Genomic DNA, 17,455 nt, shown 5'->3' with positions numbered 1-17,455 from the left:
AGTGTTTATAATACACTGGGGCAAGTCGTAAAAATTAACGAAGTTGCTATTATTTATTGCAAAAATTGCTTAAGATTTATTTATTTGACAAAAAAATGACATTTTCTAAAAACATTTAATAAGAAATACAAATGAATGGTAGGTTTTTTGGTTTTTGTTTTTTTGTGTTTTTTCTGTTGACGTTTCTATAGTTAAAATTATACTTCACTTTTTCTTTTACATAGCGTTTTTATTTCATCGGCAATGCTCGGCTTTATTTGGCTGTTGCTGTCATGCGCGGTGGAAGCTGAGCCGAACACAGAGAAAATAATTATAACATTTAAAATTTAATTCATTATGGATTTATTCAAATGGTCCTTGGGAAAATAAATATTTAAAATAAAGTGGCGCTTATGCACTTATGTTACCGTGCTATTTTTTAAAATAGTATTTTCACGTTAAATTCAAGTTTTACAACATGTTTTTGTTTATTAAATTGTTAGGTGAAAGTACAGATAACCCGGTTAGTTTCTAAATGTATAGAAAATCTAGCTCCCGAAAAAAAAAAATAACAAAAATAAAAATTGCCTCAATCTCGAAGGATTTCTCCTCTACTGATCAAGGAAAAAAACGGTGAAGTGTAGTTCAACCTCTTTCTCTCTCTTCCTCTTTTAATATCTCTCTCCCTCTCAATCTATCTTTCTCCCTATATCACCCTCTCCATCTCTCTTTGAGCCCCTTTCTCTTTCTAACTCCCTCTATCTCTCTCTCCCCTGCTCCCTCTGTTTCTAACTCTCCCACTCTCTCTGTATATCCCTTAATCCCTCTATCTCTATTTCCCTCTCACTTTCTCTTTTCTATCTATATAGCTTCCTCTCTATCTGTCCATCTCTAATCCCTCATCCTATTTTAGTCTCCTAAATTAATTACAGTGAATAAAGCGTTGTCAAAACATGGATAAATCCTATTTTAGTCACCTAATTTACTTACTGTGAGAATAGAAGTTATTTGGAAATTACTGCTACCTTGAACAGCATGAGGAATAACTGGTACAACCTTTCTAATTAAACCGATTTTGGCAGCCATTTGGTGACAAAATGACAGCCTTAGCCCTTGCTGCATGTGGAATACATGTGACCTTGCTACTAAGTAGAAGAACTACTTATTCTACTTTGAAACTACTATTAAACATTCAATTTTTTCAAAAATTTCATGTTCAACATCTCCAAAACATCCAGTATGGGGAAAAATATGGCAGAAATGCAAACTTATTGTTTGGAATGAATGCACAATGGCACGCAAAAAATCACTTGAGGCTCTTGGTCAATCCTTGCAAGATTTGCGTGGCAATGTCAGACCATTTGGGAATGCAGTAATATTGCTTGCAAGAGATTTCAAACAAATGTTACCTGTAATTCCTCAATCAACACCAGCAGATGAAATAAATGCTTGCCTCAAATACTCTACTTTTTGGTGCCATATGAAGGCATTAAACTTAACTCAAAATATGCGTGTCCAGTTGCAGACTGTTCGATCTGCACAGAAATTTTTGCATCACTTGTGGGAAATTGGGTATGGAAAAGTGCTGGCTGATCCGAGTTAAGGGCGAAATTCTTTGACTCTTAACTTCTGTAATTTTATTACATCAAAAGAAGAGTTGGTTAAAAAGGTTTTTCCAGATATTCAAATTAATTATACGAATTCCACTTGACTGAGTGAATGAGCTATTCTTGCAGCTCATACAAAGACATCCATAAACTTAACGCTATTATTCAACATAAAATTCCAAGTGAGGTAGTCAAATACAAATCCATTGACACTGTGGTTAATTATCCAACAGCTAGATTTGCCAGGGATACTACCGCATGTACTGCAACTGAAATTGGCATACTAATTGCCATGTTGTGAAATACAAACCAATCCAAGCTTTGCAATGGCACATGGCTTGCAGTAAAAAAAAATAACAAACAATATCATAGAAACAACAATCTTAACAGGAACTTACACAGATAAATATATCTTCATTCCACGCATTCCTATGATTCCACTGGATACATCATTACACTTTAGGAAATTGCACTTTCCAATTTTATTGTTATTTGCAATAACCATCAACAAAGCTCAGTGAACAATCTTTACCATTGTGTGGCTTACAGCTACACACTGACTGTTTTTTCATATGGACAATTTATGTTACATGTTTAAGAGTCACCAAACCAGAAAATCTCTATATCAGCTAAGCGAATGGAACAACAAAACTGTGTACTCATACGAAATGGAAAACTAAACCTACAAGAAACATGCATTTTCTCATTTTGGAACTTTTTTCATTGCTCCGATTTGAGCCACAGCAACATGTGGCAGGTTATAGCTAGTGTGTATATATATATATATATATATATATATATATATATATATATATATATTGTTAGGTATGTGTATATGTATATATATTTATATGCACATATATAAACTAACTGATCATTATGAATTTTGGATCAAAGCTGCTAGGTGTAAGGGATCATAATGTGGGCTGTATATAGTTTAATTTAATTTTATGGAAAAAGGATAACAAAGAGTGGAAGCTCTTTGTGAAAAATCAGATACCTTCAATTTTTGTAAAATTTTAACAATAGTTATTAGATGTTAATAAATAATGCCCAAATTGCAGTTTCTGTGAGGTATTTTTTAAGTGGTTTTATAGAGTATAATACTTCCCATTTGAAAATTTAAATATTTCAGATTTGCATTAAATTATATCCATAGTCACTAGACAACAATTAAACAAGTTTCCCCGAATTTCAATTTCTTCTCAAGCTTAAACCTTAAATGTTACACATTTCCTAGAATTAAAATCATGTAATGGATTTTGATTAAAATTGAAATAAGGATTTTGATTTAGTATATCTTGATTTTAATCTCCATAAGGAGATATTAAAGTGGTGCAAAACTGTTATGTTCAAGGAATTTATTTTACCCAACCAATTCTTCTAGTATATTGATAAAATTATGAGAAGACTTCTGTGTGTGCATGTTTCTTGCATCTATATGACTTCAATATTGTTATTTTATTTAGTTGCTAAAAAAATGCAATTCCATAAAATAACATTTTTTAAAATCCTATTTAAAAACATAATTTAAGTACAAAGCTAAATCTCGCAGAATGCATTTTGATTTCGATTTCTTCATAAACAAATCATCCATTTTAATCTTTTGTACATAGTTGAACAAAATAGAATGAATTACTTTATAACCTTTCAAATTTTAAAGGAATTTAGAAGCATTTAAGCTATTGAATAAAAATAAAAATCTATCTTTAAAATTATGAGCAAATCCACATTTATAACAAAACAAGTTGCTGTATTTACATCTAATAAGCAGATCCCAGATTTTCTTTCTTTTTTTTTTTAATCATTGTCATGTGCATGCTACCATAGTCCCCAACAAAGGCTGAATGTAACTATATATATATATATATATATATATATATATATATATATATATATATATATATATATATATATATATATTAAAGATACCTGCACTTCACATGGGACTTTGCTATATGTTTGGATACCCACAAAGCAGGTAGCTGAGTATACAGCAAATCTCAATATTAACCTTTGACCTTGAAAAATAGTGTGCATCATCCCTTATTAATCTGGATTTAATGAGAGTGGTTACCAAGAGTAAGTAGTGGGTTTGCTTGAAAACTAAGATCAGAAGCTTCTTTGTCGAAATAGCTCAACGTCTCTCACTCAATAAGACTAAGGCGAAGAAGCATTTAGAAGAGAAATTAACCCAGGCAATGGCTGCAAGGTACTATAGGCATAGAACTATCTAGGACCTACAATGTGAGGCTAGCAAGCATTACAAAAGCCAAGTACCTAGACATAGATGAGCATAAGAAAGTTTCCAGACTTTGCTCAGATAGGTACATTGGAAAAGTCAAACACCCAAATGGACCTACGGTAGAATTTACTCAGGATTTATGGAAGAGAGTTTGAGAACATTTCGAAGAGTGCTTCACCCAACTGCTGAGAATCATTTATTTTTCTTGAATCCACTTTTCACTCCTTTCTTCCTCACTCTCCTCAATCTTTATTATTTTCTTTATTTACACTTTTGGTTTCTTTTGCTATTTGTCTTATCTTTATGTTACTCGCCTTTTGTTACGTTATCCAAAGTGAATTGTGACACACAAGCATGCAAGTAAGATCTACAGGCCTTTAGTAACATATATATATATAGACACACATATATATATATATATGTATATATATGAAAGAGGGAGAGAGAGAGAGAGACAGACAGACAGAAATATTTGATATATATTACTACTTCCGGTTGGAAATAGTTGGTGCAGAATTAAAACTGTCTGCATTTTAGGTTTTTTCATGCACCATTTCAATGTTTTAGGGGGTAACTGGTAGTACTTTAGAGCGTGCTTAATTGAAAAAGAACAGTTTTCATTCTAAAAGTCATTTAGAGTTTAATCTACGCACATTACTTTGTTGACTGTTATATAATCTATTTTTAAAAATACCCGCAGTGGTTATATAAATATGGAAAATGTAGTTGATGCCAATGTGGAAGGTAAAAACAGAAGTGATAAGAGAGAATTGACAAATTCAAGACGAACAGCATTGCTACAAAAGGTCTAAAGGGCGCATCCTAGAACGAGATGCAATTAAAGATGTTGCCACAAAACTCGGTATAGGAAGAAATACTGTAGGCAGAATTTGGTCCGATATATCGGTGCCAATGGATTCTTTGAGGCATAAGTTTCTCTGTGGGCGAAAAAAGAAGGACTATAGTTCACAGTTGGCAAAAATAAATACCATTCCTTTGAGAAAAAGAACCACTTTCAGGTCTACTGCTTAAGCATGTGGAATACCTAAGACAACGTTGATTGCAAAGATGAAAGATGGCGAAATTCGGGCACATTCAAATGCTGTAAAACCGCTTCTCACCATAGAAAACATGAAATGTCGCGTTGATTTTTGCCGTTCGCAGTTGGATTTAAATCGAGGAACTTTTAGAGAAATGTTTGATGCCATACATATTGATGAGAAATGGTTTTACATGACGCAAAATGCAAGGAAATTTTATTTAGGCAAAGACGAACATGACCCTTTAAGAACCACTAAAAGCAAGCATTTCATTACAAAGGTAATGTTTCTTGTTGCCATAGCTCGACCCCATTGGGATCCACATCGCAAATGTTACTTTGACAGGAAGATTGGAATTTGGCCATTTGTTAAACAAGAGGCGGCTAAACGTAACCGCAGAAACAGGCCTGCTGGAACAATGGTAACTAAAGTCATGGATACAATCACAAAAATTCAGATTCGTGAATTCCTTGTTGAAAAGGTCCTCGTTTCCACACGAAACAAATGGCCAAGTGGATTGATTGCGCAACAAATCATAATTCAACAAGACAATGCTAAGCCACACATACATCCAACAGACCCGGTGTTCAAACAAGAATCGGAGAGATTAGGGCTGAATATTGAACTGGTTAACCAGCCTACAAACAGTCCGATCTGAATGTGCTTGACCTAAGTTACTTCAATACAATCCAATCCATTCAACGCCAAAAGGCTCCAAAGAATATTGATAAATTAAGCAGTTGAAACCAGCTTTCAAGAATTAGAAAAATCAAAGTTGAACAATATTTTCCTGACATTGCAGGAGACAATGGAACAAATACTTTTGGCTGATGGTGGCAATACAGGCTTCAGCATATGTCAAAAGCACAGCTAGAAAGAAAAGGAAAATTTCCCATTTCAATTTTGATATCAGAAGAATTGAAAAGTAAATTAACACAATTGAATAAATAGATGTTTTAGCTTTTTGCATTATTTTTTTTGTATATTTATTTAATCATACATTGTAAGAATGTACGTACAATTAATTGTCAATTTAATTAAGTATAATTATTTGGTTAACCTGTATTTCCTTTCAAAAGTACTGCCTTATAAAACTTGAAACTTGCATGCACCAAGTATTTCCGACCAAACTGAAAATTTTTGTGCACCAACTATTTCTGACCGGAGGTAGTATTAGTGTAGACTCTCCCTAAAAAAAAAAAAAACATTAAAAAAAATCATCTTTTATAAATGTTGCTGTTTGCATTAATATTCATATAAAATCATAAAATTTAATTTTTCGTATATAAATGATCATCACTTCCGATGACCTAAAAAAAAAAAAAAAAAACACCCACTGTTGACTTCTGATTTAGAGTTAAGGATTTCTTTCAAAATTTATTTCAGACGACGGTGTAAGGTATAGGTAGCTGTCTTTTTTGCTTCCCCTCACCACATGAAATGATTTCATCTGGAAGTTAGAAAAAGGACTGTTTTACTTGGTAACTTCTATGTGACGGGACGAATTTATATTTATGTACATATAAATACACATTGGTATTTATTATTATTCTTTCCCTTTCAACCGAGATTCCTTGAGTTATCACGTCTTAGCTTCCATAGTATCATTACGTGATTATCTCCCCTGAATATCAATCACTTGCTTTATTTTTTTCAAAAATATTGAACAAAAACAAACAACCTTTTTAAACGAATTGATAAATCGTTCGGATGTTAAAAATGTATATCTTTTATCATTTATTTTTTATTGCTTTAGAAAAATAGGGAAATAACAGCATATGTTCAAACATTATAAAAAATATATATACGTCGTATCGTCCCTGTTGTTCGCTATTTTCCAAGGAGTGAAAAGGGTTTAATATGGTTACAAGCGCCTTTTGCTGAAGATGGTTCCTATACCGTGTCCATAGCAAACAGCAAAACATTGTTATTGTTAATTTTCTTTAAAACAAATTACTTTTGTATACGCCTGACCGAACGGATATATTACAAACAAAATGAACGATTCAGATACACAACTAGACCAGCAAACGGTAAGTTTATACATAGTGTTTTTGTATACCTGGAAAAACAACGAAAAAAAAAAAAAAAAAAAAAGGTCTATTCAAACTCTGGGCGATTTGAATTTGAAATTACGATTTTGTGTAGAGTTTAGAAAAATCGAGTTTTTTATTTGACTGTTTCGGTAATGTATAATTCTATAATAATTATTATAGAATTATACATTACCGAAACAGTCAAATAAAAAAATATACATTACCGAAACAGTCAAATGAAAAAAATAATTTTATAAAAAAATGAATAAATAGAAACGGTGTTTTAATTTTATTATAAAAATCGTAAAGAGAAAAATAACACCGGTTAATGGAAAATATATGTAAAAAGATCGGCTATATTGAAGTTTTTAGCTTTAAGATGTTGTTGCGAATTATTAATTTAAACAAGTTTAACCAAACTAATTTGGTTAAGATTTTTTTTCTGTTGCAGCCATTTTAAAGCTAAAACTTCAATATAATCAAAAGGGTTTAATTAACAAAAACAAAAAAGATTTTTTGTTTTGTTGTTTTCTAGATAGACATCTAGTGATGGTAAAATCCAAAGGAAAATACCTTAATTGCATAATATAACAGAAATATAAATGCAAAATAATAATAAAAAAATGTAACAATGATTTAAAGTACGAAAACAATCATAATTCCTTAATTACAAAAAAAAAAAAAAAAAAAAAATGGTTTTAAACCTTTTACTTAATGTTTTTGTTTAATTTTAATTCTCGCCAAAAAACAGAATTTCCTATGGAGAACACAAGCCGTACTGAAATAATAATGTTATTATCTAGAAATCCATTCGTAACATGAAAAGGGCGATTTGTTAACTATTCTATACTTTCCCTTATCAATTTATACATCAAAAATTGAATTTATCTGGAAAATCGTATAAAAATAGTACGGTTCGTATTCGACATAAATACCGATTTCCTTAATGTTTATTTATGTTACCATCTGTCAATATTAGGGACACGTATGTATTTCAAATAAAATAATTTTTTTTTTAAATTTCAAATGGCGATTTTTTTTTTTTTTTTTTTTAAGTGTTGGTTAAAAATCTCCTCAAAGTCCGTGGGATTTTAGATCGATTCTCTAACAATAACGTTTTTTTTTTTTTGTTTTTGTTTTTCCAAAACCAGAACGCTCTACATCCCCATCCGAGGGTAGTGGTGATGGATGTGCAGTGTGACTGCACTGTGCACCAGATTAAAAACCAACCTAGTGCGAAACTTGCCTCCCCATGATATGAAGATACAGCCCCATCCTCCAAAGAGGGGGTGGGGGCACTCTTGATTTGGATAAAAATAAAAATTGACCCCAGTCGGAAGGGATTTATACTCCTCTAAACAAGAACGGAGCAAATACTACAGTTCATTTCGAATCCAACCCGAAATGAGTATATCTTGCTCTCTAATCAGTAAATAAATAAATAAATGAAACAATCTTTGGTGCACCCGATCTTTATATAAACAAAACGGTATAATTGTAAATGAGGATCCTCAGACCCCCCCCTCCCCTCCCATGTTTTTTTTTCTTCTTCTTTTTTGCGATTAAGTGTAAACACACACACACAAAAAAAAAAAAATGAGGGGTTGTAAAAAAAATTATCATGGTAAATTTTTACTTGCTTTCCATCACCTTTAAAATTACGACTTTTATAGATTTTCGGGTATGCTGAAAACGAATATAGCATTTCAATTTTCGCCAGTTTTCCAGATATTAAGCAATGTAATTCCTTATGTTATTAGTGGTGGAATGGTGGCCATTGTTGTACGCGCATATTTTTGGCGTAAGTAAAAAATTTACCATTATCACTATCAGACATTGCATTATTTTTTATTTGCTATTAATTGAATAGTTAATAATTCGATGTGAATTTGTCAAAGTAACATATAGGCGAGAAAGCACACATACACACACGAGATCTGATATTTTTTAAACAAACCTTACAACCCACCGTCACTATAATATATAATCGTACGATTCCATTGTTGGCATTGGTTTCCTCGATATTTTATAGCCAGAATTCTTTGTAGAAAACATTGGATGGACCAACATCGTAAGTGAAAGTAAATTTTGTGGAACGAACTGGATTCGAACTTGAACATCGAAGTCGTCTGTTCGTGTCGTTAACCACTGGACACTGATACCTCCCTTCAGGCTGTCAGACTACGAGTTAGCTCTTCTTTTTTTTTTTTTTTTTTAAATTTCCGAACAATCAACAGACATTGTTTTTCAACTTTTCCAATATTCAGACATAGTCGAACCCGGATCTTATAACCTTGCTATTCTGCAATTAATAGTATTAATCGAATATTTATTGAAAAAAAAATAATAATAATAAATACCAGGAACCTAAAAACCCTTTTAAAATCCTATTTAAAAAGAAAATGTAATCATGGGTATATTTTGTTAATCATTTTTTTCTAAGTACCCTAAGCGGGCAATACCGAGTAAACACAATTAATTAAAACAGACTGAAAGGAATACTGATACTTCTACAGAATTTGATCCGAATGGTTTTGTAGTTTGGTTCGGTACAAATTCTGGAGAAGCACAAAATACCTCAAGAATAGTTTTGTTTGTGTAACATTATTGTCGAAAATAATCATGGTATGTACTTATTCATAACTAGCAGTGTGCCCGGCGTTACCCGATCGTAAAATATGTTTAAACATGATATTTTAATTCATGTAGATTTGGTATATATTATTATAGTCAGTTCTCTATCAATTATTATATATTATATTGTACCCAATAAATAGTAGTGGTTTGAAAAGTTTAAAAAAATAAATAACGTTGGTGCCATCAGCTAAAATCGAAACCGAACCCCAAATATATAGCGCTCTAGCCTTAAGTCATTACCATCTGAACTATTGTCATTTAGATAAGAAATAGTTAATAATGAACTAACGTTAACCTATAAATGTGTGTGTGTTTGTATGTATATATATATATATATATATATATATATATATGCATGCGTACAAGAGAACTTTCAGTCGACTTACGCCTGTCAAGTTTCAATTTCCTTCAATTTTGCCGCTTAGCAGCTATTTTTACCGATTAAAAATCCATGAAGAAAAAACAAAAACAACAACGGTCCACAATCAGTTGACCCATCTTATGCCGGTGTGCAACTTTGTCTTGGAGATACAGTTTGAAAAAATAGAAACACAGGCAGACATAGTGAGTTTTATAAATTAGATTAGTGAGTGAATAATATGCAGTATACACTTCATTTTATTGATTTTTAATGTATTTTTTACTAAAAAATGCTTTCGGTAATAAGCATTGTTTTAGTGTTACTCTAATTTCTGTGATTAAAATAGGAATTTCTTGAAAATATATTCGCAAACAAATAATTAAAAAACAAAACAAAAAAAAAACAGATATTTGTAAATGAATATCAGAATAGTTTCAGTACTCTCAGAACAATCAAAAATATTGACAGAGAATTCTGAATCAGTCCCAGAAATAGCCAAAACATTTTACAATTTGTAAGGCGTGAATAAATTAACAAATGACATGCAAAGGGTTAGGTTATGGTGAGGATTAGATTAAAAAATATTTTTTAGCTTCTTAAAAAATAGTTGACGTTTTCGTCCCCCCCAAAATATGGCTTTCAAATCATAAAATGCTTTGACCATTTCCGTTAGCAACTATTTTAATCGGATAAAGATCAATAAAAAACGGTCCACACAAAATACAAGGATTTGGCATGCTGGCACGCCATTCTGCAACCTTCCGTCTCGGAGAAGATACACTTTGAAAAAAAAAAAAATAAATAAATGTTGACAGTGAGTTCTATAAATTACTTTTTACTTCACAACAACAAGGATTTTCTTTTTGGTCTCAGTATCGAGAAATAAAATGAAATTGAAAATATGAAAATTAAATTAGACAATCACTTTTTATTTTTTAATATGACATTTTATATCACATTATTTAAAATATTGTAAAATGACATTTTATATCACATATTATAAATATATTTATTTAAAATATTGTAAATATGACATTTTATATCACATATTTAAAATATTGTAAAAGTAATCAAACATTATTTCTCTACAGCAGCTTTCTCACAGAAAATGCGTTGCTAGTTTTTTTTTTTTTACTCTGTCAAGGGAGGTGCTCAACTGAGCTTGAATCCTTGGTTCTTCCTTATAAGACAGTCATCAGAATTCATCCTACAACCATAACTGAAAAGAATTTTCCTTTCTTCCTCTGTGTGCCTAGCTTTAGGCAGAATTTCCTTGAACAGGGTTTCTTTCCAAGAACTTCCAATTTGTTGAACTCCTTCCCACAGCACTGCTTCCCTGCAGACTACAACCTGGTCATATTCAAATCCAATGTCAAATACTTTTCATAAACTATCCCCATAAATAATTAAACTTTGTTCATTCCATTCAACATTTTCAATCCTCTTATAATATTCTTCATTAATCAATTGACAATCCATTCATCTCATCAACTCAAGTGGCTTTTGGTGACTTGTGAGTACAAAGAAAAAGTTCCCTTTATAACTAGTCTTTTCTTAACACTAAAATTAAACTTTAATCTTATTGCCTTTTAGAACCAAATAAAAATTTGCAACCTTTAGTAATTACGGCTATACTTATAAAGTATACTTAAGTATAATTAGGCTGCTTTCGCATTTCATGAATTCTTTTCAAAGAATCATTGATCGAAGAAAGAAATTGTCTTACTCGCAATCAGCGCAGATTCATGTACAATAAACATCCATCTGTTCGAATGATAGAGAAATAACTGCAAGAAAAAAAAAGATTCTGTTGAATATGGCTTATTTTTGATAGTGTGCTACATAGTAGTCTGCTGTGATCTACCTGTGCCTTACATCTCAGAAGAAATAGGAAATTCTGTCAATGCACTATGACAAATCGGTCACTGGAACGTTGAAGGTGTGGCCTCTTTTTTTCAATGTTGTCATGGATGCAGTCATCGGGTTTCTTCAGTTGCCTGATGCTTGGACACTTCTATATATGGACAAAGTCATTCATGCTAGTTTTCAAGAATAAACTGAGTCTGCAATGACAAATATAATCTTGGAACAATCAGCTTGCATAGTTCAACTTGAGACAGACCACTAGGAAGGCTGAGTACTTATTTTAAAATGAGCAAGAGATCATCCAGGTAGATGGCCAGAAGCTTTCCAGGATCAATTATTTCAAATATCTTGATTAAACTATCAGCAGCGACTGTAGTATGCCTAGTGAAATCACTGCTCAAATCAATTGTTGTGTGGCTGAAATATAGTATTACTGATGTCCTCTATGATTTATGGACGTGTGGTTCACTCAAGTCCAGGATCTTCTGTACTGTCATGACTTGTTTTGTACAGTTCTTGAGTGCTGGTTTTATCTCATTGTGTTAAAAAAAAACAAAAAAAAAGACAAAATTAGTAACATCATTGAATTCCTTGCAACACTATACTCTAGAAAAGTTGTTTGATCTTGAAATAAGCTCTTTTTTTATTGCATCCCTGGACAGAGACATTAGGGGATAATGTTTGACAACGTTCTAACAGCCAGAATTGGTTTAATAATAAAGATGAGAATACTAAAATATTCTAAATGGATTTTTTGTGCGTAAACAAGATTTTTCTGTTTTAAACTAAATAAATGCAAAATTTCAGATTATGCCCCCTCCCCGCATTTTATTAAATTTTGGTAAAAATCTGCAATTACAGATCAATATTAATGATTATTCAGTAAAACTTAAGCATGTACATACAATTTCCTTCATTTTATATCTTGAGAAAAAGTTAAACTTAAAATAATTAAAGAGTTATTCTGACTATAATTAATTCCTAAATGTTCTTTAAAAGAATCCAATATTATCAAGTCTCCAGAATATTGTTTAAAGTTAAACTCAACAAGCAATAGTTCATTTCAATTTGAGCTTTGTATATCAATATTGTATATTTCAAAAGTTCAAAACATGATTTCAAATATCTGAAACATGTTCCGAGAATATATATATATATATATATATATATATATAATATATATTCAGGCATTTCATTTTCATACTTACCTTAACTTTTTCATACACAAAACTTTTTTTTTTAATGGAGATCATTCAATCAGCAAAGATTGTAATTAGTGATTAATCTGATGTCGTTAAGGTAAGCAATTCCAGCTATCGATTTTAATGTGAATTGTTCAAAAATTACACTGTCATATTATCAAATAAAATAGTTAAATTTTGAATAAATACATTTCAAAAATGATGTTCATTTAAAAATATTTAGCTTATAATTGTTTGTACAGAATATTGTTTTAAAAATATTTAAATTACTACATTTTTAAACAAATGAAGTGGCATGTTCATTTTATTTATTTGAAGAATATTCAGATCACAATGGCAATTATTTTTATAGAAGTTATTTACTTCTTTAAAAGGGGATATTATCAACAGTAAGTAATACAAATAGATGTCGAAAGTATTGTGTAATTTCCATGGGATCCAACTAGTATATATGCATTTGTATTGCCACTCAGACATAAGGTTAGTGTTGAGATAAATTAAGGGTTTTTTCAGAAAGGAAAAAGAAAACATACCCTTCAGTAACCGCAACACTAACCTCAAGTTTGGGATTGAAAGTTATAGTATACTAGTTCTGAATAAATTTGAAGTTTTCATTCAATTTCATTTTAGAAAAATAACCAACATTACAAGTTGATAGTGTATTTTTGTTGGACATTGGGAAAATTGAAAACTTAATATGCCATCTTTCTCTTATTTCTGGGTTAATTTTTGAAACAATTATATGAATGGAAAGAGAATAAAATAATAATGCTAATTTTCTGTGCTTTTGTTCATTTTGTAAGTATAAAAATCATTTTTTGAAGTATAATAATCAATATATACGTTGAATAATTTTAGACTCCAAGTTAAAAATGAAAAAAAAATGGTCAAAACTGATAACAGAATTAGAAACTTTATTTAATTTTGTGAATTTCATACATTTTATTTAAAATACACAGGATTAAATTTTGTTGAATATTGCTGATGACTAGTTTTACCAAAATCTGATTTGTATTTCTATGATCACTAGAAACAAATTTATGACCAAGCAAAGTTGAGAAAGAATATTAAGTTGACATAATAGTTTCAACATTTATTTTTATGTCTATGTAAATATGTATTAATTTGTAATAGTGTGTAAAAAGTTGCAAATTAAATGTGCTCAAGTAAAATACTGAATGTAAACAAAACTACTAGTAGTAATAACTGCAGCAAACAACGGCCATGTTTTAGTATCTCTTGCTCTTAATGAAATTTAAAGCATATATATATATATATATATATATATATATATATATATATATATATATGTATAAGACACTAATTCAGAGTTTTCCAAAACTTCAGTTTCTGTTATAACTATATTATGAGGCAAAGTGAGGTAAGGGTGGAGCTAGTAAAGAAAATGAATAAATAAAACAATGGTGTTATGAACATAGTGAAAAAGAACAGTGTTCCTCAATCAATCCTGGGCAACATCGAATTTTCCTGCTAGTTTATTATAAACTGTTTTAAAAATAATTATGCAAATTAGAGATACAAATAACTACAATTTTGAACACCTCAAAAGACAAACATTAACAATCATTAATCATCAGTTTAAGCAAATCTGAAGCAAAAACTAATTAAGTTTGCGATATTTGCAAATATTGAAAATTTGAAGGGCATTTTCCATTCTATAAAGACAACAAAACTGAAGCTGACCTTCCAGGACACTATATATACAAATGTAGGCAAATTCGGCCATATTTTATTGGTTTAAAAATATAGATTCTTTTTTATCAATTGTCAGAAAAATTTTAACGATAGAATACAGGATTGCTAACCTAGGATGCTGACTCCGACACCTTTGATATCTTCGACTGACTCCAGACTCCTTGACCTCTATGTGGAAATCTATTCTGCAGATCCATATACCAGCTGTTTATAAAATGCATGCTGAATAGCACCTATTCAGCAAGCATTTTATAAATACTTTTCATGTATATTTTTTATGTTTAACATTCACTTGTATGATAAATATATTCACATATAAACTCAACCAGTTTTATAGAATAAGTTAAGATAACAAAGGGATAAAAAAATTTACAATTAAATTTTATTATGCTATCAGCTCAAAACGGAATACAATATTTAGAAATAGGGAAACCTCTTTAGGCCATGGCCTTTCGAAGCCAAATGCTTCTCATTAGAAGAGGGGAGTAAAGACATATTATACAGAGAATAAATTTTTTAAAAGATGATGTTGCTTTATAGAAAGAGGATCAAAGGAAAAACTATGAAGCTATAAAAGGCTATAGTAGCATGGGTTGCTTCTTATTGATTTAGGCTGTTTTTGGGGGGAGGGGGGATAAGATTGTAATTCCAACTCAATCAATCCCGGACTAATCCAATTGTTATCTGATGTAATCCACAGTGATCTCACTCAGACAGAATTTTCATTGATTCTGTGTGAAGTCACAACCAAAATGAAAATAGCTGTCCAGATAGGATTTACAGTGATCCGATGAGCCAAAATATCTTGATGAAGTAGAAGCATTGCAACACCATACAATATATATCTCCAAAAATAAAAGCAAAACCATACAAAAACTGCTAAATTGTGCATTTGGTAAAACCAAACAGGAAAATCATGTAAAAATATGAATTAATTGGGCTTAAGGAGTCGGAGTCTGATAAAAAAATTTTGACTCTGACTTTAGCTAAAACCTCTGACTCCAGCAGACTAGTATTATAATCTTCAAAAAGCCTGCAAACTTTTATGTAGTTTTGTCCCGTAGAACCAAAGACATGAGCATTTCAATATTCAATTTGACTACAAGTGTAATATATATATATATATATATATATATATATATATATATAAAATTAGAGTTTATATGTTCATTGAAAAAGAATCGCTTTTCAAAATAAAATTTATTATTTGAACCAAAGAATACAATGTTTAAATTAATGTCCTTAATCCATAGATTTTCAATGTAAGTACATCTCCTCAGAGGAAATATTCTAGCAAAATATTAATATTGGTTTGCAATTATTTTGCTAAATAGCACATGCAGAGATAATATTAAAGATGAATGTCCCTTAAAGGCATTTCATCTTTAATATTTTCTCTGCTTGTGCTATTTAGCAAAATAATTGCAAAAACCCAAGAGACATTCCCTCTACTTGCAGATAGAAGGCTTTTTCAAGCGAATGTGAATAGTCTCCAAGATCTTTAGGTGATAGGTCGAATAAGCATGACTCAGAATAGTGAATGAGTCGGTGCTAAAGTTCGTAGCACATGCCGGGTTTTTAACCTGGCATAATAATGTAATTTATAAATTTAGATGTAGTTGCAGTGCTGAATACTTTGGTTTTCATACATAAATAAATTTCAGTGTATAAGGATTATTTGATACTGGAGATATTCATAACTGTAGTCTATTTCCAAAAGAGGGAAGATATAACATATGAGCAATATTTGGAGTCAAGTCTCCCCTTGCTGTTATTTCAGATCATTTGAAACCATAGCAGCAAGTTTTAGCCTCCCCTCCATCAAGGCTGGAGATTTTGGGGAAATATTTATAGGTGACGATTCCAATAACCCCCCCCCTGATACAATTACTAATTCTCTAAATTCCTGATTCCGATAAGAAAATTGCCCAAAAGAACACTGCCCCAACATAAAAATAATATAGACCCCTGATCTCTTAAGTTGAAAATTTGTCTATGTAGTAATTTTTCAATATTTGAAGCTGTAGTCATTCAAACTTTTTCATATTTCAAACTGATTTTTTAGAAAATTAACTAATAATTTGTTTTATGCCAGTTTATATATGTAAATTTTGTTCTGGAACAAAATCTAAAAAAAAAAAAAAAAAAAAAAAAGGACCCAAAACAGCTTTGTTCATTTTTTTTGTATCTTTTCTACAATTTATATACATATATACTAGCATTTCAGCCCCACGTTGCCCAGGTGTTTGGATGTGTATGTTGAGCAAAAAAAAAAAAAGTGGTAGTAGGAAGGCAGGCTCGAACCCGTACCGCGAAGGAGGAAAAGAACGGGAAAAAAAAAAACCCCTGACTTCTTTGCTGTTATGACCACCGCCAAACCAGAAGTGATGTAGGTTTAAATTAAGGCTAGACAATCGAAAGGAGGGGATGACTTTGAAAAATATTGGCGAAAAAAGCTAACCCCCCCCCCTTGTAGAAAAGTGCCCAGTTGCAGGTGAAGATATTAATGTTTTTAGCCAATTTTTCGATATTTGTTGTCTGAAAGGTCGAACTTCAAAACGACACTGATCTTGGTAAAATCCGTCGTCTCTGTCAAAAGTTTTAGGCAGACATGCAAACATACATACATACATTTATATATTGGTAACTAAAGATTTTCGACCCAAACCGATTAAAAAGCTTGCCCTATCTCTGAATACCTTTTATGTAAAATTTCAAATATTTAGACCAGAAATTGTCTGAGTAATTTGGTAGAGACCGCAGAGA

General features: G+C 31.0%; 1 protein-coding gene across 1 annotated transcript in view; it reads left to right on the top strand.

Annotated features, from left to right (window-relative positions):
* The first annotated feature begins 6,508 nt into the window (after positions 1 to 6,508).
* Positions 6,509 to 17,455, top strand: part of LOC145277793 (CXXC-type zinc finger protein 1-like) — an 82,625-nt gene continuing 71,678 nt past the window's right edge. The window contains exon 1 of the mRNA XM_080129610.1: positions 6,509 to 6,904. Coding sequence (XP_079985736.1) covers positions 6,869 to 6,904 — 36 coding nt within the window. The 5' untranslated portion in view covers positions 6,509 to 6,868. The remainder of the gene's footprint in view (positions 6,905 to 17,455) is intronic.

Source organism: Euprymna scolopes, chromosome 6 (genome assembly GCF_053919585.1).
Source record: "Euprymna scolopes isolate OS-2025 chromosome 6, ASM5391958v1, whole genome shotgun sequence".
Lineage (NCBI taxonomy): Eukaryota > Metazoa > Mollusca > Cephalopoda > Sepiida > Sepiolidae > Euprymna > Euprymna scolopes.
Note: the sequence above shows the minus strand (reverse complement) of the source record. Positions and strands in the feature narration are given on the sequence as shown.